A 27,281-nucleotide genomic window follows, 5' to 3' on the forward strand; every position below is an offset into this window, starting at 1 on the left:
GTACCTCTGGTGCAAATTACTGACCTCTGTCATCATTTTAAGTGGGGGAACTTGCACAATCGGTGGCTGACTAAATACTTTTTTGCCCCACTGTATGTAATAACCGAACTGAAATTATGTATATGTCATCTACTGAATAAATGTTTTAATCAAGAACCTCTACTAAAAGCTTAATACAAGAATATGAACTTATAAACGATAATTAAAAATAACCTGATATAAGTGTTTTGTAAGCCTGTATTGCAATTCCTTCTATGTTCTAGTTTCCCTCAGCATGTATCACCTGGACCATCACGCCAGTGAAGCTTAAGACCCTTAATGAACCGAACATCAACTCAAAATAAGCACAGATATGCAATATGTATAAAATAGTTATAACTGCATCTGGAATACAAGGTTAATATGATAACAGTATGCATAAGCCTCTTAAGGCCATCTTAAAACTATCGGTTACATTGTTAAAGCAATGATTATACTGCAGATTATATTGTACTGGTAAAATACTTTTGTTCATTCCCACAACGTGCAAGGTCATCTGTAAAGTCATGGTCCTCCTGCCTGCTAGGCAGCATGATGATATCATAGAATCAGTGTAGGTAAAATGATATAGATGGAAATATAGACAAAAATCTTCAGGACCCTAAGATAATCCTGTGTGTTAATTTTAGTTTCTTGTCTCCTGATTATGTAAGATTTTCCAATAAGTTTCCAAATAAAGACAGGCTTTGTATATTACAGTAAGACTCCATAAGCAGGACAATGTAAAAGAACATAAACATGAAATAAATTTTCGCGAACTAATTCATAATGTGTTTTTGTAAAAACCACTGCAGAAGTTTTTAAACTGGATTTCACTAGCTGGGTCCATGTTCTGAAATTCTGATACTTAATCTCCAATTAAAGGTGGTTAAAATTATTTGGTTGTCAACATGAGCATTACATGAAGTTCCAGCCTTCAGTCTTCTGTAAAAAAACAAAACAAAGGTCAATTATTCCTGCATTTATGGCCATGTTTATGTAGTTGGAAAAAGTTGAGTGAGGCTAATAACATTCTGTCCTGAACAAATTAGTGCTTGATCAAAACAATTTGTCAGAAAAGTCCTAATTTTAATACTGTAAAAATCACAAACATGAAGTGCTCTTTATTCTAATTTCAAAATCAGCTTTCTTTTACTGATTTAGACTTTTACCTGAAAGTTGAAATATGTACTTTATGAATAACGTTAGTTGTATCACATGATAATCACTTTAGGCTGTAAAAATGCAAGTGCAAGAACAACATAATCATCATGGGCTTATTGTTTACATTAAAGTGTGATGATTGTTATAGGTTATGCATTTTTTCTTCTGTGTGTGTTTCTACAGAATTAACCAGGACTGGGCAAATCGTATGGTTTCTAAAGTGGTAGGATACAAAGGGGTGCAAAGGAAAATCAAGTCATCTGAGGCTCAGATAGACAACAATATCTGGAAGAGCAAACAGCCCCAGCTTCCTCGTATTCTTCCTCAGGTCACATGCTCAGGTCCACTCAGCAGACCAAGAAGCCACAGCAAAGGCCTCTCTACTGCAGTTCCCAACCTTAAAGACAAAAGAGGTCAGGACAAAAAAATAAATGGGATGCAATTACTCATGTTCATAACTCAAACTCAACCTTCCACTTTGGTGTGGGGGAAATCATGGAAGTACAACAAATCCTTGCGATCACCAACAGAGAGTGCCATAGACTGGGGCCAGTGCTGGATGTTTGCAACCCAGCAACCTTGCTCTGAAACTGGGAAACCTTGGTCAAATGAGCCAAATGTGATAAATCCACAGAACCTTAATGTCTGGATAAAACCTGACAATAGGAAGATGGATTCACAGCAGCTAAATTTGAGTCTTCCCATTGAAGATTGGCAGATGTCCTGGAAAAAATCTGATCCATGCAGCAAAGAAGATACAAATGGAGAGAATATCCCCAAATCTGGATTTTTTACATTGCTGCTTGAGACTGAGCACCACGATGAAGTCTTGCACTCATCAGAATGGAGTGAGTCATGGAGATCAACCAAATCAGCAATTCAGCAGGATCCAATCAGTGTTCCAGGTGATGGTATATTGAATGAGTGTGTTGCTAGGAAGCAAGACAAAAATCAAGAGATAAGCTCTGAGTGGGAAGAATGTTGGAGGCTTGTAAACCACCATTGCTACAACAAATCGGAGGTGCCTCAACACAAAAAATCTCAGAGTTCAGAGTGGGCAAACTCATGGCAAGTAGCTATGGTGGTTGTTAACAAGTCTCAGAATTCAAATCCTACTTTGAAAAAAGATGATGACTTTAATGACCACAACCAACAGAAAGAGCCCTGTTTCCACAAAATCATGCCTATGTCACATGAGCATAAAGACAACCATCTATACTTGCAGCATTGCAAAGAATTTAATGGAGTCTCTGAGTGGAGCAAGTCATGGCAGGTGACCAAAAACAACTCAGAACCATGTGAGGAAATAGAGAAAGTCCTTAAGACTTTGCCACCAAGGGCAGAAACTGCTTTGGAGTTTCAGTTGTTGGACAACAACTCTAAGGTGTATTTTTCAACTTCAGAAGAAGCAGATTTACAGTATGAGCAACTGAAACACAACATAATATATCAGCCAAAGAGCGAATTCAGCCAGTCTAGGTTATTTCTTCTGAAATATTTAGAAAAAAATTTGCCTTGCTCAGAACTGAGGGACTCTTGGAGGACAATAAAGCATAGAATGAGGTTGGAGAGAAGAAGACTGAGGATAAACCTACCCAGCTCTTTCAAAGATTCACAAAAGGGGGGTTATATGAAGCCAGCTGCTGCAGAGTGGAATGACTCATGGAAGTTTACATGCCAGCCCTTGTACCAAGTGCTTGACCTGTGGCAGCAGGGTTGGTCCACCCCAGCTCAAAACCGTGTAGCTCGAGCAAAGTACCAGAGCCACATTGTACTTGTAGAATTCCCTAGTAGTGAGGGAACTGGGGAGTGGAGCTTGAAGGAATCGTGGAAGTTCTCAAGACACCAGAATCGATCAGAACCTGGACAGGAAAAGGTGCAAATCCACCAAGGAAATTGTACTTCTCACAATCCTGACAACTCATGGACACAAGGGAGACATGTCACTGCAATTTCAGACTGGGAAACATCCTGGATGGTCTCAGAGACTCAGTTGCATCATGATAAACCCTCCTTAACTCAGTGGAGAGAAGCCTGGAAGTGGTCGATGTACCACACACACTGGACTGAATCAATGCGTAGAGAGAACTGGGTGAATGAATCATTGGAAATCGAACCCCTAAAGGGGAAGACTTCCATGCAGAGAATCAAAGCAAAAATGAGCTGGTCTTTTGACAGCCAGATTTTCAGGGAAAGATACCATGAGAAAGATTGGAGCCCTTCATGGAAAGCTGCATCTCTTTTCAGTCATCAGCCAAGTCATTTTGAATCTTCAGAAATAAGTAGGCAAAGCATAAGCAACACTATTCAACAGCAACATGCCAGTGCAAGTGAGCATGGATGCAAGTGGGGAAAGTCATTCAGACTTGCCAACCCAATGCCACAAGTGGAAAAATCCTGGTGGGAGTCCCCTTCTAACCATTGTCAGTATACAGTCGAATGGTCAAGAGAAAAGAAAATACAAAATGACATCAGAAACATGTGTGACAACAATACACCAAACTACAGCCTTTGGAGAAACTCCCATGAGTTCCTGCAGAGTGCCAAGGTGCATAACAAAGAGAAAAGAAAGCTAAAGGGAACCAATGACCCAAGGGTCATCATAACAAAAACAGCCAAAACAAGAAGGCATTTGTACTCCAACAATGACAAGGACAAACAATTAGAAAAGAAGTGGGCAGGATGCCACCTCTTGCGCAAAACCCAACCATGTTCAAGGAAAGTTAGCTCAGGAAAAAAGCTAAATCCTGAGGATAAAACCAATGAACAGATCCCTGAAGAGTGGGAAGAATCTTGGAGATTCTTGGTTAGGCCTGATAGTTTGAAAAAGCAAATGTCCTTCAAGTTGCTGTCAGGTTGGAATGATTCCTGGAAGTTCCTAGTTCCACCATACAAACCTCTCAATGGCCCAAAAGCAAAATAGGTAGAACATGACTATGTAGTTCATCTGATTTGTGAATCTCTGTCTTTCAGATTATATGCAAACCCTTTACTAACAAGCTAATGGCTAGCTAATCTTTGGTAAACGAATTTTTTAAATTGGCCTTTCCCTTTTTGTATAAAGAGCTTCACAACAAAAATACTTACAATAAATTATGAGTTATAGTATTGTCAGTTTCACAAGGAGAGGAAGGGACTCTGGGTCTTTTTCACAAGCAGCTTAAAAGGGCTGGACAAAATGTTTGATTGGCATAGCACACTTTTTCCAATCATTAGGACACAAAGACAAAGGTTAATTTTAGCACTCGCAAGGATGTGTCTATTTTTTTTAATTTTTTTTAATTAAGTCAACGGCGAAAAGTCTTGTTAAAGTGTGCTAAAGCATTCCCCTAACATATTCTGGCTACTGTAAGAGCTGAACCAATTAATTTCTGGTATGCACAATCAAAACTAATATTTATGATTGAGGAAAAACAGAGTAAGTGAAGTTGTACGTGAAGTTTGAATTGTTGAGGAAAGAATTGTAGTGGCTGGACAAAGTTACATGAAAGTGCTTGGTAGTGTTTATGAAAGTGAATATTATGTCAAACAATGTATTTCAACTGAAGGAGTAAAAAATTTGTCTCATGAATTTCTGCACAGTGGTACAAAAACTACTATAAATATGAATATCATGTTCACTTGTACGTTAGTAGCTAAAAGGAACTTCAAATCTGGTTTCAGACATTAAATGTTTGTGCATCACAGTTTCATATTTCCTTCACTAAATTCCCTGCATTCATTGTTGTTATAGGACATAACATTTACATTTAATACTGATATTGGCGCACATTAAATAAAAGAATGTTTGTTTTGATTACAATCCTCTATCTTGGCTGGAAGGGCAGTGCTAAATATATGGTCAGTTTTAAAATGCATAATTTTCACACTTTGGTCCAAGTTGGAACAATCAGAAAAAGCCATACCATAAAATTGGACCCTTAAGTCACTCTTGTATCTGTATTTCAGCTCATTTGGTTCAAACCAAGGGGGGAAATTATTTACTGTTTCTTTATGCATTTTGCTGATTGTTTTCTTAATCGCAATTGATATTTGAGAAGTTAAGCTTTGTAGTTAAAATTAAGAGCGACACTGTTGCTATTTTAAAAATAACCTGCTTTAAATAATAGGTCAGATGCATAAGTTACTCATGTGAGACCTCTTGAGTGCCAAGGAGACAGGAAATCTGGATGTTTACAAAATACATGTTTTGGAAATATATAAGCTGATAATAGCATCTGCTGAGGCAGGTCACTTATAGACTGCCATGCTTATAAAAGAAATAGGCTCACTGAGAACACCTAGTGGACAGGATCAACATGACAGAAGTTTAGAGTTTTAATGCTGTCAGACATATTTATTGTTTCCCCTGATTAAAAATATATAAGCATGAAAATATAAATCTGTTGCTATTATTACGTTGAGGGTATTATGTTCTTTGTTTTGAGGGTTTTTGTGTTGTTTTTGAATCATGTACCTATACTACAATAAAGATGATACAGCAATAAATAAAGTTATGATTGTTCTTGTTAGTGGTTGTCTTGATATATTTCTTGAGACTACTTTGCTGTAACACACTCTATCATTCGAGACTGTTATAATAATTTAATGAGATTATAGTCAGAATTAGTAATTTCATAATAATATCTCAGTGCCAACATGAAAATGGTTAAACTAGATAAAAATATCTGCAGCACAATCAACACTTGCAGCTAATTTTCTTGCTCTCTCGCCAACAAACAGTTCACTGTCACAGATTATATTTTAATCTTTTTTGTTATTGGTAAAAACAGGTAGCTGTTTGCAGAGAGTACATTTCTAAAAACCCCTTTTATTACCTGCTAAAAACTTGGGTATGTACTTCACAAGTTGGTAAAATCACAGAGAGACAGAAAAGAGAGATAATGGGACTAAACTGTGATGGTGTCACTGTCAGTATGTGAGACGGACAGTGACATTGTACCTTTTTTGAAGTGACTGAAATGATGTCATTAAGTGATGACTTGATTGAACTGGTCTGTTGAACATGTTAATCTTTTCTAGTCCAAACACAACCAGTTACTGATGGGGTGAGTGTTTTTCCAATACAGAACCATGACAGATTCGGCCTGCATTCTGTATATGCATGAAAGGTGCAATCATTAAATGATTGAAATGGTTACACTTCTGAATGTGCCACAGAAATAACAGTTGACCCAGAAAACTGAGACACAAGACTGGATTATATGCCTAAACAGGTCAGGTGGAAGAGGTACCGTTTGGACCCTCGTTATAACAAATGTGCCTGTTTCAGCAGGAAGAAGGTTTAGAAACAATTTGGCTCAGGATTGGTTCACACTTGCACACAGCTGTCATGTTTGTGTACGTATCTGACCTGTTTAGGTGTCTCAAGCTGAAGAACAGCAGGGTGATTCTTAGAAATCCCCTGTCACAGGTGTACAGATTTATTTTCTGCTTTACAGTTTGTGGAAACATTACTGTTCTCTGTATGCTGCTGGTAAGTATTTCTATGTCTTCAGACTTTCTTATTGGTTGGCTTATATATATACTACACTGGCAATCCACTCATCTGCCTTGACAAACATATGAACTTAAGTGACATCTCATTTTCAATCCATAGGCTTTAATATGATGTTGGTCGAAGGCTCCACAAGGTTTAGTGTTTATGGGAATTTGGGATTATTTTTCCAGATGTGATCTGAGGTCTGACACTGATATTGAATGTAAAGACCTGGAATGGCTTGCGGTCTCTGCTCTGTCTACCTCTGTCTCTGCCCCCCCTCCACCAAACATTTACATTTGGCACAAAAGCCATAAAGAGCCCATTCCATGAAGCTCTCTACACACCATTATTGTGATAATCTGAAGGCCACATGGGGTTTGGATCTGTAGTGATTGACTGCAGAAAGTAGTGACCTCTGTGCTATCCCCATCAGCATCGACTCACCCCACTCTGTGGTATTACATGGCCTCATTCTTACACAGATGTTTGTCTGCATACCTAGCTGCTTAATTCTATACACCTGTACTGAAGTGATTGGAACATCTCAATTCAATAATTTGAACAGGTGAGTGAATACTTTTGACAATATAGAGTAAAACACGTTTAAAGAATTTGTTGCATTTGTTGCCAGGTCAGACTTGAAAGGATATTTTTAGTAACAAGGACTTTTAGTACACTGATACAAAGATGAAATTAATAAAATTAGTTAACGTCGTATTAATTAAATGACACCACAGAGTGTTGTTTCTCTTTTGATGATCTCTTCAAAACCTGGAAAAAAACTTATGAGTGGGAAAAAATACACGTGTAACCACCCACATGTTCTGCCATTTTGTTATTTGATAAACTAACACAATAAAACAGCAGTAATCTTAGCAAACAACTTCATTAAAGAAACATTTGATTTGAATCAAGAAATACTGTACATACACAGCAGTTATAACTTAGTGAAGACTCCTTCACATTAAATCAGTTTTTATTGTAGAAATCGTGATAAAGCCTGTTTGTCTGGTCATCAGTTTGTGTTGCCCTTCTGTAGTTTTCTGTCATCAGCAGCAGGATGATCTGAGGATCCCATTACAGGTGGAGCGGACTCCTGCTGCTGTCTGACCTCACTGAAACCTGACCCGAGAGCAGCACCAATACCTGGTCTGTAACTTCAGTATGTATAGAGAGTTCAGTAAGATGTGTAGGAAGTACATGGTCACATGAGCAGCCCAGCAAACAAGTCATTGGACAGTTCTGGTGATGCCATCAGTCTTTATATGTCAACAGTGTATTTTGTTGAGTCACACTACACGGCACTGAGCCTTGCAGCCTTATTTCGGTCATCTCAGGTGGCCTTGAAGTATAAATAGTTGTTTACAAACCTTTATTAGTCTAAACAGCAGGAAGTTTCCCATAAATAATGAAGAAATGAGATGTTGTGGACTCTATAATGCTTTCAACAAGTTAATAACTAGAAATGTGGTAACATCACTAGAAATAAATCACACAGGGCTGTAAACAAACAGACAGTTTATCCAGATCATATAAACCACTAAATCTAGAGGTGACACAAAAGGTGAGGTGGGTGGACAACGTCAACAAATAAAGCCCCATCAGAGTATATGTTAAATATTGAAACCCAAATATTTCACAGGAATTGACCTCATAGACCATAAAAGGTGAATGTAGACACTATTAAGTCACCCATCCACCTTGGAAAGCCCAGGTTTTCATGGCCAAATGTCATGAAGGAAAACTGTTTATTCTCAAACTGGTTGGTGAGGCAGGGTGGAGGGAGAGGTCATTGCTAGGTGACCTTGCTAGGTGACTGCAGTTGGTTTGGCTGCTAACAAACTTGTCTTTAAACATTTGGCAGCTACTGTACAGGCAGTACTGAAAACACTGGAAGTAAAACACTGGATCTTTTGAAATGTGTTGACTGAGTGCTGACAGTAGCAAGGCACATCTTTTATTTTGAAGATCATGTTCTGTTTCTGGTTTGCTACAGGTGACTGTAGCAATTTAATACCGATCACAAGGATGTTTTTGGTGACATATCCTCTTTATGATTTATTCTGCCTGGCAAGGGCCAGGAACTACTCACCAACCAGCTAGGAAGAGTACATTTTTCTCAGTTGACTGGTGGTTTCCAGATGGTTACCTACCAGTCTGTGGCATTTGCATAGATATGACAATCATTTAAAGCAGTCACACCCTTACCTTTAGGCCTGACCAAGTTAACTCAAGCATGAGTTGTGAAAAGATATGTCACTTCACTGTTGTTATGAAGCAGGAACACTCCACAGAAACCTTTTTTTATCAGGTTGTAAACTTTTGTTAGTCTGTTTATTTCCACCATTTGACCTTAGAACTGAAGAAGCTTCTCGGATGAGAGGTGAAACGTATCCAAGTAACTTAAAGAAGTCCAGACGCTTTTCTTTGCAAGCTCCTTTGACTACGATGACCTGGATGACTGAGAACCTTCACAGACATATCTGTTTATTTCTGTTGTAAAGCTGAACATTTTAATGTGGGAACCTTGGTGAAACTCCTGTATTGCCTTTATTTTTTAGTTGCAGCCAACAAACTGCTATTATGGAGGAAACTGGAATCTTTTCCCACTTAGCAGCTTTTAAATTAATTGGGTAATGGCACAGTCTCCTTTAGCTTTCATTCCCACAAACTTGACACCTTTTTTAAAGCTAGAACCAATTTTGTAAAGCAGGACAGTTTCACTTCCAAGTACTCCAACTGTCAGGAAGACAGTTAACCCAGCTTTTCCCACGGGAGCCTGGATGCCTGCAATCTGATATGGAGAGGTGTTTCAGACTCTTTGTGCTGATTGGCTGATTGCCAGGCGGCGTGAGAAATCTCTGGAGGAGTAAATGTGCATGTTACAGCTGTTAAAGATTCAAAAACCATTTGGTTTCTGATTGGTTAACACTTGCAAACAGCTGTCCTGTTTGTCTATGCAGCTGCACCTGTTAATTAAAAATCCATTTCGATTGTGCACAATTCATGTCACTTCTCCGTATTTCCATGCAGCCGGCTGCTCCTGTCCTGTTTCTCGTTGCCTCACCCTGAAACTAAATTTAGAGCTCTGGATCTGTTAGCGTATGATGTAAAAATAGCAAAGAAGGGAAGCCTTCTCACCACAGAGCAGAGACACGGGACACACTGAGTGTACGCTGGTAAAAGTTAAAAGCAGAAACGAACTGAAAACAGAGAGAGAGAGAGTAAGACAGGAACCACTGAAGCTGCTGTAAAGTGTAGAGACAGACAGGCGCAGACACTGACAGTCAGTAGTGAACACAAACTGTGGTCCACATTAATGCAGAGTTACATGTAAGAGGGGATTTAAATAAAACATCTGAGACACAGAAAGACTTCAGGTAAGTTGGGATTGTTATTTTTAATTTTACATTTATTGAACTTCCTGTATATTGTAATGAATTAGTCACTCATATAATTCATTTCAATTAGATTGTTGAAGAAAAAAAATACTAAAGATACCGAATGAAGAAAGCTACATTACATGTCTGTGTGCATCTGTAAGTTAGGGCTAGACTATAACACAGAGGCTCAAGGCTCAAATACTGCTAGAAGCATAAAACACTTATCTTGGACATGCCACTGGTCAAGCTGCACTGTGGGTAATGTAGGCTCCCAGGGTTAACTGCTTGGACTGTCAAGTCTTACAATAACAAAAGTATTACATTAATAAAAGCAAAACTTAAAAGACATTTTTAACCCTCTCAGGTCTACATCACCATTGGTGATGACCCAAACCTGAACTCTAACCCTGGGCAGTCAGATTATGTAATTAAAGCTTGTTTTTTATGAATTTCTTCTCTCAGGTCTCATCAATTAGGGATCAAGGAGAACAACCATTTTCACAAACATTAAAAACTTTTCCAGAATAGTCTGTTTACCTTTCTCCAAATGTGGGACAGGATTAACACCTGATGACTTAGACCTCAGAGAAATAATTTCCACCCACTAACAGAAAACTGTAATAAATGCATTATTTGAAAGACCTAATTTGAGCATATTTGACATATGCTCAAATTAAAAACCCAACATTATCCGTTAATAAGTTAATGTTCCTGAATGCAAAAAGTAACAAAAGGCAACTTTGGTCAGACGTTGATCTAATCTTTACAATAACGACTAAAAGTAAGATTTGAATCCTCTCAAGCCCAGGAGCTCTGATTGTCAGTCCAAGCTTTATTCTTATTTCCTTTTTTGCTTTTCTAACTTTTCTGATTCCTGTACTGTGCTTCAATAAAGCAACATCTTTCATCAGGTACAGAATATGAGAGAAGTTTGCCTTCAGGTCTTTTGAAGACATTGTGAAAGTGTTTATTAGCACCACTACAAAGCATGTGTCATGGTCAGTGTTGGGTAAGTTACTTTAAAATAGTAACTTAGTTACATTACTAGTTACTTCTCTCAAAAGTAACTCAGTTACTTCAAGTTACTCGTTACTTTCCCTAGTAACTAGTTACTAGGGAAAGTAACTTTGGTTTTACTCAGAATTCTCTTGTTAATGTGTTGCTTCCATAACTTTGCCAGTCTTCTAGCTTGCTTACTTGCCACAAGTGCACTGTGCCACCTACCAATAGAAAGGAAAAGATAATGTGCATATTTCCACGAGAGAAATCCCACGCCTGGACCGTCATTGACTGCTGCCATGATTCTAGCCTACGTCACAGCGTCATGTGTGCCTTTTACATCCAACACAAAAACTGCAGTCGTGGTGCGTTCGATTGTACTCAGAACTCGGAAATTCTGCCTTCTGAATAGGAAGATGTAGGCAACACCAGACTGCAGATGAGCTGCATACAGGGCTGGACTGGGACAGAAAATTGGCCCGGGCATTTTGACTAGAGACCGGCCCACCATTATAGGAAAAATCATAAAGCCTTTGAATGAAAATAAACACTGTTGTGACAGTGATGTTCACTGTTTTGATGGTATATATGCATCAATCTATCAATCGTTTGTTGTAAGATTCAGATAATTATTTTTTAAAAGCTAGACATTTTAAATGAGAATAAGAAAGAAAAGTATTTCTTTGTGCCCCCCTCTCCTTGTTAATGCCCTACATGCCCCCCTGGCAACACTTTGCTAGACCCGCCCCTGCACAGTTACCAGCTGTCAGCTACCTAAAAAAGGATCCTGGGGTTATTTGTCTCTCAGAAACAGTTCATAACTTCCCTTCAACTCATTCATGTCACCTAAAAGGTAAACCTTCTCCATCACCTGTTCAGCTCTGATGATCCAGTAAGGACATCTCCTGGTTTCATCTTCATGTTTCCCTCTCACCACATATACAAACCATATCATGACCAGCAGCTTTTTTATAGCTGTGGCTCCAGCAAACATCAGCTGATACTAGAAATTAATATTAAATAAATTCTAACAATAGCTGATCAAGCTTAAACGTGCTGCTGTTGTTTAGCGCGACATCCGCTGGTCTCCTCTTTCGGCGCAAAGTGGGCGATAAACAAACAAGAGAGCCGATCAGCTGATCACTGATCAGTTTTCATGATTGAAGTAGAAACGGGAGAGGGAGGGGGGAGGATGAGAGAAGAAGAGGCAGCTGTGCAGCAAAGACACAGAATAACTCCAGCTTTGTGCCTTTTCCATTGTAGCTGAAGTCCGGGGCAAACTTTTCACCTCAATAAGAAACGTGTAATATTTTCTCTGAATACCAGACGGGACGGTTGGCAACTCTAATAACTTATGAACAAAATAAAGTTCAACATCATTAACTTCACAGCACCACCCAGCTGTATAGAAACTCCGTCATGCTAGCTAGCATGCAGTACGGAAAAAGTCAGAATAACGAAAACAAACTCCACCTAAACTTGGTTCATATCTGACCCAGAGAGACTGCAGGTCATAACTTCTTACCTGAAGTTCAGTTCACACTTGGACCGGCGGCCGCCTCGGGTCTCTTTTCCTTCTGCGTCCCTTTTCCTTCATCCACCTGCTGGCCTCCACCATTTGCTAATGTTACTGAATCTGTGGAAGCTCCGCGATAGCCACCACACGAAGTAACGAGTAACGACCCTATCTAAATCCCAGTAACGACTAACGCGTTCCTGATTTTGGCATAATAACTAGTTACCGTGCTCGTTACCACAATAATAACGTAGTTACTGTAACGTGTTACTTAATAACGCGTTAGTCCCAACACTGGTCATGGTGCTATGGTTTTGTGTTTTTGAACTTGGATTCTCTTTTAATTAACTTAAGTTTTGGTTTGTTTGGTTAGTGTTTGGATTTTTGGTTTCTTTTGATCTCTTTTGTGAGTTTTAATTGATGTGATATTAAGTCTTTGTTTCCATTTTTTACTTTATGATTATTATAGTGCTGCGTTTAAGTTATTGTCATATCTTTTCTTCTGATTTATGTACTGAGCAATTGTAGTACTGTGTTAATACCTTTGTCCCCCGGTGTTCTTTTCTCACTGACATGTCTGTGTTAGTTCTCTGTTGGTTATTTCCTGTTTTACTTTGAAAGTCCTTTATGTGCCATGTGTCATTTTTATTTCCTGTCTAGCTTTCCCCCTGTTTCCCTGATTCTCTTCGCCTGTTGATGGTTGCTTTTTTTTATGCTCCCTCCTGTTTCTTGTGGTGTAATTAGTCCACCGTTCATGTTAAGTCCCTTTTTTTGTCTTTGCTGATTCGCGGTTCTCTCTTGTGCTGTACTTTTCACAATTCTGTGTGATTTTCTGTGTTTCTGAATTTCTGTATCATTATCCTTTAGACTTAGTTTATATTTAACTTTTTTATCAGCCATTAAAGCTCCCTTTTTGTTACTTTGTCCTGCATTTGGGTCCTCATATCTGCACTGCACCAGTTGTGGCAGGATTACTTTACTAACCAAGCAATTTTGTTGACAAAACCTAAAAGTTCAACACAAAAGTTTAGTCAGGACAGGAGCACTCAGAAACCTGTGTGTTCTCATACCCCCGCATCCTCCAACTTACAAAGAAAAATGAAAACTGTTAACCACTTCCTCAGACTCCGAGGAGAGGACGGATAACAGTTTTAACTTTGTGTCAAAAATAAAGAGAGATATGCATCTTTAGCCTAGATAATCATAGCTGATACTTGCAATCTGTGGTATGTTTGGAAAGGTTTCATTTCATTTATATTTGTAACCCTTCCAGGCCTGTAGTCATTTCTTTTCTTGAGTTTATTGTCATTTGATTCTTGTTAAGTGTCCGATGGGGAAATCCTGAACACTGAGGTGGTGAAGGAGACGTGAGGTCATTTTCTAATTTTAGTTCACCATTAGTCTGTTAAGTATGCTTCATTTATTTACACAGACACTGCTAAGTCCAGAGTCAGTTTTCCAAGCAGACACAGATTAAAGGCGGGGACCTTTCTGAGTTCACTGTAACTCTGACTCTGGTTGTCCATATTATTGTAGTTTATCAAAGTATCATATACATATCCTGTGTATAATTTGACTGATTATTTCTAGAAAATGTTGAGAATCTTCATTTTATTTAAATAGTGAAAGCCTCTCTCTATTTTTGAATCATAATGAACTGAAGAGTACAAACCATTGACTGACAGCAAAGGCATTAACATATACACATTTTCAGATTAAAATGAACAAACTGACATTATTATTATGTTTAAATGACACAGAATCTCCATCTTTCCTGAATCAGTGTTGTGATGTTTTGTTGTTGTCGCTCCTTGAAGAAGAGCTGAGTTTAATTTTAGAGCATAAGTGGTGGTCTGGTGTCACAGTTACATGAGCCAGTATTCAACAAGACGCTGCACTGAGAACTGGACCAAAGCTGGGCTCAAAACTGTGTTGAACTATCGGTATGTATCTAAGAAGAGACTGGGTGGTGATTACTTTTTAAGTACCAATTTAAAATGTTGGAACGGTTTCATATCGAATACCGTTTCTGAATTCAATATGGAATGAAAGTATGTTTATCTAGATAAGCTCAGTGGTGTATTAGCAACTTAATTTACTGATTACTCAAAACTGGAAACATATTTTGAAAAGCCATACAGAGAAAACAAGGTAAAGAATGGACATTTGGTGTGTTGTGTTTATAGGCTGCAAATGTTGTGCTACATTTCTGGGTTGTATTGTGTTTGTGTACTGTGGGAATTGTGATGATCTTCTGAATAGGTTCACTACTTCAAAGTTTAGTCTATGTCTTTGAAATTATTGCAGTATAACTTGGGAAAACAGTAAAGTGTCAAATTAATCAGTCAAACTGAAAAACCAAACTAAACTTCAAGGAATACAGTCAAGGTAGACAATATGACATCTGAACTAAGAAATAAAAACCTGGAAAGGATATTTTAATAATTCGTTTTAATAATAAATGTTGTAATGAATAACCAAATGATGCTCCATGGTGCAGTTGTTAACATATTTACCTTACACTCCAAAGATCTCCATTTTGAGACCAGATAGAAATCTGTGTCTCAGTATCTCGCAAGACCCCACAAGAAAGTTAATAACAATAATCTATGTAACATTTTTCATTTTGAGGCGCATTGTTCCAAGAATGTGCAGCATACGTCTAATTTTTTTTCCTGCAATCTTGAATAACTAATGACACTTAAAGTCAGAAGTAGCCCATGATGTACTTTAGGAAGAAGTAAAAGAATCAACAGATCTCTGGTGATTCTTTACCAGCACACCAAAAAAAAAAAGCCCCATTTTCAACACAGGTGCCTTTGCAAGAGACAAAACCTTTTAAGGAACTCAATTTCCTGCATCAGTTTCCAGTGGATAAATCAGGGTCTAAATGAGGAATACAGACATCCAATTCCAGTCTGGCATGTACACATTCTTCCTACCGCTGTCGCATTATTATTATTATTAAATCCTTTATAGTCTCATTGAAATTTAGATCTATTTTTAGAGACGTGTACAACAAACAGTCCAAATATTGAGACAAACAGCTACACTGATCACAAATCAAGAAAAACATATGCAAAACTAGTTGCAGATAGACAAATATAACCTTTTAAAATGTTCCAGTTGAATCACAGAATGCAGTTTCATAGTTTTTTGTAGCTCGTTACATTTATTGGCTGCAAATTATTTCCAGTTTTTCCAAGTTCAGTATGAACAGCAAGTACAGCTAATGTTAAATGTCCTGTGACCTGATGCTGTAAGTACTCACTTTAAATTCAAACAAGAAGTAGAGGTCTTCTATTTGCTAGGGAGCATTGTCACACTTTTCCATATAACATACAGAGGAGTAAGAAAATACCTGTGATGAGTCATAATGTACTTCTACAAATAATATTTTGATGCATGCTCAGTCATCCACGTAAGTAAATCCCAAAAGGTTGATTCTGTTAATCTGGACGTAACATTTTCAGTAGGAGAAACATTTCGTCACTCATCCAAATTACTTTTTCCGTCTCAGCTGACTGCCACTGAATGAACAACCTCACAGCCCACTGTTCATTCAGTGGGCTGGTTTCAGTTATTAACAGTGTTGGGAAGGTTACTTTTAAAATGTATTCCATTACAGAATACAGAATACATGCCCCAAAATGTATTCTGTAACCTATTCCGTTACGTTACTCAATGACAGTAACATATTCTGAATACTTTGGATTACTTAATATATTGTGGCGAGTTCAGACAAGGAGGAGACGGAGGTATCGTTTGGTCTTGCTTCCCGTGAGCTAGCCAGGGAGCACAGCCGTTTATTACATTTGCAGAAGAACACACTGCCACTAGCTAACTGCTCAGTGCGGCAACCACAACACACATAGGGCGCCCTCTGACCCCGGAAGGACACACCGTCGCAGCGAGAGGGCGTCACCCGTCACCATGGCAACATACACAAAACATAACTGTACAAGCAGAACCCCGAACAGCCCTGACCCGCTACAATACTATCATGCTTTTTACAACAACGTGAATGTACTATTGCTGTGTGATTTATTACTATTACTGAAGGTCCGCGACTCCGAACTGTAGTAAAGGGACCTCTGACTAATGCTGGGCTCACACTGTGCGATTTTTGGCCCATTTTGAGCCGATTTTTGAGTCGTGCGATCGTTTTGGCGATCGGCCCGATTTTGGCCTTCATCGTGCGTCGTGCATCGTGTAGTATACGTGGGGTAACGAGAAGCGATTGACACCTCACGACCAGCTCCCGATCATCAATCGCTTGGTCGTGAGGGTGTCACCGCAGTTTGCCACACTGCGCACGCGCAAACACAAATGTCAGCGAAAAAGACGGCGTAGCACGGCAGTGCAGCGTGTGATCTGGACACAAGCGATGGAGGCACAACCTGTAGAACCATCCGAGCCCTTTCGATGTGGCCTCACAAAATTATCACGACCACAACAACCGTGAAAATAGTTGGATCGACACTGCTGCTCAATCACAGCTGCCTGACCAATGTTTTTCATTAGCAATTTAGCAAAGTTGATGGTGGTGGTGTGTCTGTGTGAGTGAAAGACGGAGAGGGAGAGCGAGCGACAGAATTTCTGTTATAACCTTCATTTTTATGGACGCACAGTGTGAGCACTCAGGTCGCATCAGAGCATCGGGCCGTATAGTGTGAGACCCTGCATCGTGACCTATGAACTTCTAACCCCTGCGAGTCAATCGTACAGTTTGAGCAGGAGCTGAATCGCGCGACTGAAAAAATCGCACAGTGTAAGCCCAGCATAATACGGCGGGGTCCCTGTCGGCTGGTAGCCGAAAAATAGCTATACTTTGTTGTGTGGGTCAACTTTTCTTGCGACAGACAGAGAGAGGCGTTGAAAGGCTGCTCCAACGGAACTTGTTGTTTTCGGAGGAAAACACGAACACTGTGTACAGTCGAGTCTTAATAGCTTACTTACAACTGGGCTCGTCAGGCACTCTTCTTGGCTGCAGTGGTTATTATTATATTTACATGCTTCCAGCTCCCGTTTTTGCTCGATGACTGCTCGTACCTTTCCACTCCCCTTTTTCTCCCTCCTAGCGCTCACAGACACATAACGTGTATGGCAGTCCATTCTCCCAGCAGCACGGACTACACTGAACATGATGCTACATTCTTTAGAGCAGTGGTTCTTAACCTTGTTGGAGGTACCGAACCCCACCAGTTTCATATGCGCATTCACCGAACCCCTCTTTAGTGAATTTTTTTTTTTTTTCAAATTCAAGACATAGATATGTTTTTTTACTGGTGCACAAAATGAGCCGTACATGAACATCACCTTGTTCAAAGAACAAAACCAACACAATGCATGAACTTACAACAAATTACATACCTGCAAATCAGTGTGACTTCTGCTGTTGCCTTTGAGAGACCAGTTCAGATATGCGTGGCTTCACCTTGGCAAGTGCCAGTCTCATGTCATTTTCACAGAAAAGTCTGTTCCTTTTCTTCGTTTTTATGTCCAGCATCGTCGAAAAGGATTGCTCGCAAAGATATGTTGTAACAAATGGTATAAAAAAATCCAGGGCTTTCTTAGCAATAATTGGATACTTGTCCATTTGTCGACACCAAAACGTTGAGAGTGTTGTTGTTCTGAAGAGTTGCTGTTGAACCTGGCTCTGCTGAATTTCAATGATTTCGTCAAGGTATTCATCATTGACATCTGCTGTCTCAACAGCAAACGTGAACAGCTGTCTCACCCATGCTGGATATGACTCTCTTGTAGGGAAATATCTGTCGAGAGACTTTGCAAGCTCATCTAAGTGCGTTGCAATTGTTTGCTTCAGTTCCGTGGATACAGAAACATCTCAGATTCCAGACACATCTTCGACCTTACTTACACAGTTGTCCAGAAGGGGGAAGTTTGCAAAGTTGTTGTTCTCTGTTCGTCGTTTCCATAACGTTAGCTTTTTTGAAAAGCCTTCAGGTGTTCTTCCGCTTCTATGATATTGACTCCACCACCCTGCATCTGCTGATTGAGATGATTGAGAGCTGCGAATATATCAGCCATGTACGCTAAAATGAGAATGAACTCAGGATTTTTGAAGCAATCTGCATGACAGTGTTGGTGCTCTTGCAAAAACAGGGCTAATTCCACACGCATGGCAAAAACACGATTCAGCACCTGTCCCCGGGATAACCACCGAACATTAGAATGGTACAGAAGTACCTCGAATTCAGAGCCCATTTCTTTACACAGCTCACTGAAGATGCGGTGCCTCAGAGCACTATTTCGCACATAGTTCACACATTCCACCACGGTTTTTAATACTTCTGCCATTTTTGGGGGCAAGGTTTTTGTTGCCAATGCATGCCTGTGCAAAATACAATGAGTCACAATGATGTGTGGTGCATCGGCTTTTACTAGCGCACCAAAACCAGAGTTTCTTCCCAGCATGACGGGAGCTCCATCTGTACAAACTGCAGAAACCATGTCCCATGAAAGATTGTTGTCTCGGAAGAAGTCATCCACAAGCTTCTTCACATCGGCTGCCTTAGTTGTTGTTGTAAGAGGCTTACAAAATAAAAAATCTTCTTTTATCATGTCATCTTTCACATAGCGCACAAAAACAGTAAGCTGGCTTAGATTAGCAACGTCTGTGCTCTCATCGAGCTGAAGGCTGAATTTTGCCGGGCTTGAAATCAGATCGGCGACTACTTGAGCCAAGATGTCTTTACTCATGTCTTCTATTCTGTCGCTGACGGTGTCATTTGAAAGAGGAATTTGTGATAATTTACCTTCGGCCGCTGTTCCGAGTATCAGATTTGCCATCTTTAACGCGGCTGGTTTCACGAGTGTTTCACCAATGGTGTGTGGCTTGCCCTGCTTTGCGATCAGGTAAGCAACTTCGTACGATGCTGTGAGGATCGGTTTGTTAACGGGTACAAATCCAAGAGCAGGCAGAGTGGGCCTTTCATCGAATCTGGCTCTCTTCACCTTGAATTCAGCAAGTGTTGTGTTCTTGTATTCCCCGTCTCCATGCAGCTTCAAGAAGTGTTCCTTTAGTTGCGAGACTAGAGCTGCTCAACTTGGCGTTGCAAATCATGCAGATAGGACGCTCACTCCCATCACATTCCGTGATACATGTAAATCCATACTGTACATATTCGTCCAACCACTTTCTTTTTTTGCCCGGCATAGTTAGTATGGATTAAAATGTTAAAAAAAAAAATCACGCGAAGTACTACCACGACATTCACATGTTGACTACTGCGCGCGCTACATTCCCCGCAGGCCTGATTGGCCAAGCAGTGTAGCATGATCGTCTGCAGCCAGTGATGGCCAGAAGGGGGCGTGTCATCACAAATTTACAAGATAATTCGGGCGTGGCTGGACCTCTGCGACCTCCGCAGTGGAGGCTCTGCCGAACCCCTGAGACCGACTCACCGAACCCCTAGGGTTTGATCGAACCCAGGTTAAGAACCACTGCTTTAGAGCTATGCTTGTAGCATTCTGCCTGTTAGCTTAGCACAACAACAACAACAACGAAAAGGCGCTCTCTCACCCAGGAAACACACAGTCGCAGAGAGAGAGAGCGTCGCCCTGTAACCATGGCAACCGTAACGCTGCCGCCTGGAACAAAAGAACGTAGCTGTCAAACAAAACCCAAACAGTCCTGACCCGCGACAAAATGAAACAGGAAAGTACCGCAGTGTAATCCATTTATTTTAACAAAGTAACTGTATTCTGAATACCACCTTTTTAAACGGTAACTGTAACGGAATACAGTTACTCATATTTTGTATTCTAAATACGTAACGGCGGTACATGTATTCCGTTACTCCCCAACACTGGTTATTAAGCAAATGTACTGTTTATAGGGTTTGAGAAACCTGCAGTCAGCTGAGACTGAAGAAGTCATTTGGATGAGGGACGAAACGTTTCTCCCACTGAAAACGCTACATTCAGATGAACAGAATAAAAAAAAATATCAACCTTTTGGGTTCTACAGATATAGAAACATGCATGCCTGCAGCATCTCCACAATCAAGCACAGACAAAATTGTTGATTGTGCAATCATCCAGTTGTTCATGAGAAACAAGATTTGTTTCTAAACAAAAAATCCATTCTTCATCATTTTTCTTGAAAGCTGTTCCACTTTTTCCCCCCCCTCATGGCAGGTCTGCCACAAACGTCATTTTAAATCAACAAATGGAATTTTTTTTTACTCCACACTCATGGGAGTCATACTTTTGATTGTTGTTGTCAGTATTTTCTTTGGCTATGAGTTTTGACCAAAGACCAGGCTGCTTCAACTTAGCTGAGGGTTTGCCTGACATGGACCAAATAACAGACACATTGTAGCATATGGACCACATTTGGCTCACAAAGTTGCTGAAACCACTGTCAAGCCTATAGTTCACAAGTTTTGGGTTACATTTGGTCTATTCAACATTTTTTCCAGTGCTGTAGCTGACCAGGCCTTAAGAATTAGAGATTGGATCCTAATGTTTCTGTCATTTGGGGAAAAAAAACTCTAAAGGATTCTTATGGTTGTTTTATCATTATTATTATTATTATTATTATTATTATTATTATTATTATTATTATTATTTCTACATCTCTCAGGTAACAAGATGTTGTCTACAAAGGGGGAGCAGAGAACATTCAGCAATGGGCGTCTGAGAGACCAGTGGGAGAAGAGAGCCCAGAGCATCGCCGACGACAACAAAAAAGAGGAACAATGGAAGCAGAAAAGTTCCACCAATCTGTGAGAATAAACCTTTTTTTTTGTACAATGTAAAGAAAATGTTGAAAATTTGAAAATGCAGCTATAAAGATTTTCAGATTTTTATCTTATAATTTATTTCCCAATTTATTATCACATTATTCTACGAATTCCTGAATCACCTCCATCATTCAAAGACAACAGTAAAATCAAACTTTAATGTCAATAGATAACTGGTCCAAAGGTACTTGTTTATGGAGCTTGGGCTGACTTGAAAAGACGCAGAAGTTTGTTTCTGGTCAAACATTTTTAAAAAGTAAGTTTTACATAAAATACATTTTAATTTTCACAAATCATTTAATTAATAATTTGAGACCAGCCTGTAATCGCCAGCCAGGAGGTTTGGTCCTTGGTCCACAGCTGATGAATGTTTCTGTACCTAAGATCTGTATTCATATACACTGATCCAGCGTGTTTTTTTGTTTTAATCTGCAGGCTACTCTCAAAATGGAACTATCACTGGCTGGTTGCTAATGGAGACAAGATGAAAGATGGCATGAGTGAGTTTAAGAGGGTCACAAGTGGTGCAGCTGAAGCAGATAAAAACAAGCCCAGAATTCGATTCAAAGTTGTCCCTCCTCCTCCCAAACCCAAAGCCGAGCCTCCTCCTCCACCACCTCCTCCGAGAAGGTCAACATCACCCAGACTTCGAAGGCAAAAGCGCAAAGTAGAGGTTGATGCATTTCGAATTTGCTGGAAGGACTCCTGGATGAGCTTGAAGCCACCAAAGTATCTTTTTCTGAAAGCCCAAGAGTTGCAAACCAGAATTCTAGGGTTCACAACCATAGAGCTAACTAAGAACAGCAAGTACAAAGCAAAGGGAAGCGGACTGAAGGGTGAATGGATGTTTCCTGCTCATAAGTGGAATCAATCCTGGAAACAGGTACAAACACTAAAATTTAATATTGCCTGCAGTTTTTGAGGTCTGGGAAATATTTTGGGTACAGTCCTGACTACACAACATAGCTTAATAGAAGGAACTTCCAAGGTGCCATACATGTAAAAGTGCCTAAAACACCCAAACAGGGTCAGAAGAAAAATAAACAAAACAAATCGTTAAATATCCTTCAAGGGACAAGTCACCTGATCTTAATCAAACAGAGTTTGCTGTTCAGTTAACATCCTGTTCAGATTTTGTAGATAACTTTGCAGTGTTGTCTTGTTTTTCTTGTTTCCAGGTGAAGAGTCCAGGCCAGGTGGAGCTTTCTGAGGCAAAACAGTTTCACTGGGATATTCTATTTCAAAGAGAGAACGTTTGTAAGGTTGCGATAGAAACATATTCTCTTCCTGTTTGGGCTGGTACCTGGAAGATCATGAACTTTCCCTTCAGGCAGGAGAAAAAGGACTGGGATCATATCTGGACTGACTACCAACAAAACCTAACCAACAACTTTGATCAAATACAACAGCTAGAGGAGGAGGTGGGGATCATTACAATGACTGTTGTATTGTTGATTTCTGCTCTTTATGGTTTGGCCAGATGCTACATGAGCACTGAATCAGATAAACACTTATTAATATTTGTATTACCACTCTTGAATCATCAAACAGGATGAACCCTTTGACTGGGAGGATTCATGGAAAATGTCTGGAGCAGATTTTGAAACAAACGACTTCACAGATGATGAGACGCTAAGTGAGAGTTCCTTCAGTGCGGACGCTGAAGTTATGATGACTATAACTGATGTGTGCGTACCAGGATGGAGCAAATCCTGGCTACTGTCAGCAGCTCCTCCAGAGGAAGGTGAAGAACGGCAGAAAAGCTGGAGCACTTGCTGGGGATATAAGCAGCAGCTCAGGTGAGTTACCACTGTGTTCTGCACCTGATGCTAAACATAAAAGGGCTATATTTGTAATAAGATTCATGAAGACTTGTTATCTTGCGTTATGATAAGGCAACTTGATAGTTTGTAAAACTCCACAAAAAACACAGACCTTCAAACAGGCACATTTTTCTACACCTGATGCTTTCTGGCTAACATTCACACGCTGATGAATGCATCAAAGAGCAACTTGGGGTTCCGTTTCTTGCCCAAGGCAAGCAGACTGGAGTAGCCAGGGATCAAACCACCAATCTTCCAGTTAGTAGAGGGCCTGCTCTAATTCTTGCTCTACCTAGGTTTGAAAGCTTTTGTTCCCTAATAAATGAAATGGTCATCTAAAAACAATTTTGCATTTACTCAGGTTATCTTTGTCAACTATCACAATTTGTCAAACAGGCAAAAAATAAACTTTGTTTAGTGGTTTCTTGTTTCCTGTTTTATTGTGAAAGTCTATGTCTCATGTGAGCGTGTTCAGTTTACCTCCCTTGTCTCGTCTCGTTAATCACTCCCAGCTGTGTCCCCCACCTGTCTGTAATCTCCCTGTGTTTCTCTGAGTGTTTTTAGGTCGTGTTTTCTGTCATTGTAGTGGCTGGTCTGTCTGTGTATCCACCATGCTTCATGATGTCCGTCGTCATTTACCTCTGCTCATCCTCCTTCATGTTCAGGTCCTGGTTTGTGTTCAGTAGTTTAGTTGTTCTCAGTTTAAATAGTTTTCAGTCCCTTTTGCTGTTTCTCCATTTGCATTTTGTGTTCAATAAACCACCTCACCTTCACTACTGCAATTAGATCCTCCTTTATTATTTCCCCACGGCTCACTCCACTCGCCGTGACACAAACAGAAACAAAACAGCTACAAAACCCCTCTGTTTTGGAGTTGCATGTCTTTCTTGGTTGTTTTTGTGATCTTCCCAAAGATGGACCTGATGAGCAAATCAGCTCAAATGTCTTCACATTCAATTCAATTCAGCTCAGTTTTATTTATATAGCGCTAAATCACAAAATCAGTCCCCTCAAGTAGCTTTGTATTATACGGTAGACCTTACAATAATACATGCAGAGACCGGTTGGGGAAGGAAGACAGGATAAAAGACATGCTGTGGACGAGAGCTGGAGATTAATAACAACTATGAATCAGTGCAGAGAGGTCTATTAACATATAGTGAGTGAGAAATGTGAATGCATGGGAATCTCCCAGCAGCATCCCCCTTTTGCAGCATAACAAAGGGAGGATTCGGGGTCACCTGATCCAGGCCTAACTGATTCAGCCCTAGCTTGAATCACACATGGTTTACTATTTCTACTGTTATATTTCTATGAAAAGTTCTTCTTCATGTCCATTTAACCAAACCGTGATTTCATCCACAGGTGGTGCAAAGCTTCTGTAAACTCCAATCATCAACACAGTGCCATGCTGGAGAGAAAACGCAAAGCTACAAACTTCCTCTTCACATCAGAGTTGGACGAGGAGATGACAGACACCACTGAGTGGATGGAGGCCTGGAAGGCTCCAAGAGGATGGTTTAAGGTAGAGGAGGAGGAAACAGAGGAGGAGGGGGAAGCAGAGGAAATATATGTCAAAGGGGAGGAGGATGATGAAGGAGTGAATAATGAGGACAGAGATATGGATGAGGAAGAGGAGGATGGAAATCTGGATGGTGTGGAGGAGGATGAAGGAGTTGAAGAGGAGGAAGCTTTCAATAAAAATAATGTGGACAAAAAACTAGAAAAGGAGAGAAAAATAGAAATAGTTATAGAAAAGAAAGAAAAAGCCCTTAACAAGAAGGCTGAAGATGATGAGGAAGAAGATGAAGGAGTGGATGAAAATGAGGAGGAGGAGGAAGAAGAGTATGAAGATACTGACAACAAGAAGGAGGGCAAGGAAGAAGACAATGAAGAGGAACAGGATGAAGATGGTGGAAGGGAGGATGGAAACAAAAAAGGCAATCAAAAAGATGACAATGAAACAGATAACGATGAGGAGGAGAAAGAAGAGGAGGAGGTGGAGGAAGGGGATGAAAAAACTAAGGTAGAGAAGCAGGAAAAAGACACAAATGAAAATGATGAGGGTGAAGTAGAAGAGGAAGAGCAGGACAGTGAATTGAATGAAGATGAAAGGGATGACAAAGTGGAAAAGCTGAATGAGGAAGGCACAGACGAAGAAGAGGAAGTGAATGCAGAAATAAAGGAAGAAGAGGAGGAGGAAGACATAGAAGATGAGGAAGAGGAGAACAAGAATGGCATAAATGAGGAGAAAGGAAACCATGATGGTGGCAGGGATGAAGATGCAGAGGTAGATGAGGAAGAGGAGGAAGATGAAGATTATAATAACAATGATGATGAAACAAATGTATGTGAAAAAGAAAAATACAAAGAGATGGACAAGAAAGATAAAGGTGGAGAAGAAGAAGAAGAAGAGGAGGAAGAAGAAGAATCAAAAGAAGGAAAAGAAGAAGAAGCAAAAGAAAAAGAAAAAGAAGAAGATGAAGATGAAGAAGAAGCAAAAGAAGGTGAGGAAGAAGAAGAAGAAGAGGAAGAAGAAGAAGAAGCAAAAGAAAAAGAAGAAGATGAAGATGAAGAAGAAGAAGAAGCAAAAGAAGGAGAGGAAGAAGAAGAAGAAGAAGAAGAAAAGGGAGAGGGTGGTGGGGATGAAAAAAATGAAACAGAAAGAAATAAGAGTAGTAGGGTTAATGTAGATAAGGAGGAAGATGAAAAAGATGAAGATGATGACAAAGCTGATGAAGATGAAGAAGAGGATGATGTGCAAAAGAATGAAGGCAATAATGTAGATAGCGAGGATGAAGAAGAAGAGAAGGAAGAAGAGGATGAAGCAGACAACGACCAGGAGAGTGATGAGGATGGTAAAGACAGAGAGGAGAATGAAAATGTTGACGAGGAGGAAGGTGGTGTAATATTTGAGAAAGATGAAGAAGAAATTAAAGAGAATGACAAAAAAGCTGACCATCACAAGGATGAGGAAGAGGAGGAGGAGGATGAAGAGAAGGAGGCTGGTGAGAAAGAAAATGAAGCAGAGGTTATAGTAGAGAAAAACACAGAAGAAGAAAAGAAGGTGAAGAAGTCACAGAAAAGAATGAAACATAAGCCCGATGTCCCGCTCCATCTGCAGTTCCACAAACTGAACGCCTGCTTTCCCTCCTGGAAGCAGTCATGGATGGTGGCAGTAGCTCACAGAGGAGGTTGTGATGCTGAGGATGAGGCTTACGAAGAGGGTGAGGAATCGGAATTGAGAGCTTGGAAGGACTCATGGAGGATTTGTCGCTATAGAAAGCCAGATGATGATGACGTGGTGTGTTTCTCTATGGAGCACCGGAGTCAGCGGTATATGGGACTGACGCATGAAGAAGACAGCATGCCAAACAGTGAGTGGACTCTGAGCTGGAAAATGAACAAAGAAAAAGATGAAGATGCTGAAGATGAAGAAGAAGAAGAAGAAGAAGAAGAAGAAAGTTAAAATTTTCTGAGAGGGGAAATTAGAAGTGCTGGGTATTATTTATACCTGATATGAACTAAATGTGTCAAAAGCTGGGATTTTCATGTCTTATTTCAGATGCTGACCAGAGATACTTTTAATCCAAACTTCTGTTCTGCATGTTTATGTTTAGGCTAGGCTACTGGAAAACTGCAAAAAGATATTTATTTCAACTGTTGATGCCATCAACAACCTCACATGCCCAGAAGGAAGTAACTAATACAGTTAGCAACATGTCTGTGTTTACTTTAGGTCAGATTTGAAAACTACTGATGAGTCGTGATTTTTTTTTTCTTTCTTTACGCTTCTTATATAGTTTGGTGCTGTTTTGTGATCCTTCTTGCTTGAGTGAATGTCAACAATGAAAAGTACAAAGTTAGCATGACAATTAACGGTAGCTATGCAAGCTAGCCAACTCTCAGTCGGTAAAAACAATAGCATTTACATAAGCCCGGAAATCCACAGTTCATTATCAGTGGCTTTCAGCAAGAGTTCTCCAGGTTTTCTTAAGGTCTTTGAGAGTTTTTCTTTTCAGTCATTTTCAGTCCATTCCTTTTCCTTCCCATTTTCAGAGAAATTATTTTTTGTTGTGTATTTGTTAAGCATGAGCCACTTAACACTGGCCACCTAACTCAATG

At 39.8% G+C, this 27,281-nt stretch overlaps 1 protein-coding gene across 2 annotated transcripts; it reads left to right on the top strand.

Annotated features, from left to right (window-relative positions):
* Positions 1-9,870: 9,870 nt before the first annotated feature.
* Positions 9,871-26,698, top strand: LOC113026096 (uncharacterized). 2 transcript variants are annotated; one of them, XM_080303629.1, is made up of 6 exons: positions 9,871-10,044; positions 21,174-21,315; positions 21,769-22,216; positions 22,512-22,754; positions 22,885-23,132; positions 24,522-26,698. In XM_080303629.1, the coding sequence occupies exons 2-6, from the start codon at positions 21,182-21,184 to the stop codon at positions 26,623-26,625; spliced, it is 3,177 nt and encodes a 1,058-aa protein (XP_080159755.1). In that variant the 5' UTR covers positions 9,871-10,044; positions 21,174-21,181; the 3' UTR covers positions 26,626-26,698. The 2 variants fall into 2 exon arrangements, with proteins under 2 accessions (XP_080159755.1, XP_080159756.1); XM_080303630.1 differs by lacking the exon at positions 9,871-10,044 and adding an exon at positions 14,450-14,505.
* The last annotated feature ends 583 nt before the right edge of the window (positions 26,699-27,281 follow it).

The sequence above is a fragment of the Astatotilapia calliptera genome, chromosome 7 (genome assembly GCF_964374335.1).
Source record: "Astatotilapia calliptera chromosome 7, fAstCal68.1, whole genome shotgun sequence".
NCBI lineage: Eukaryota > Metazoa > Chordata > Actinopteri > Cichliformes > Cichlidae > Astatotilapia > Astatotilapia calliptera.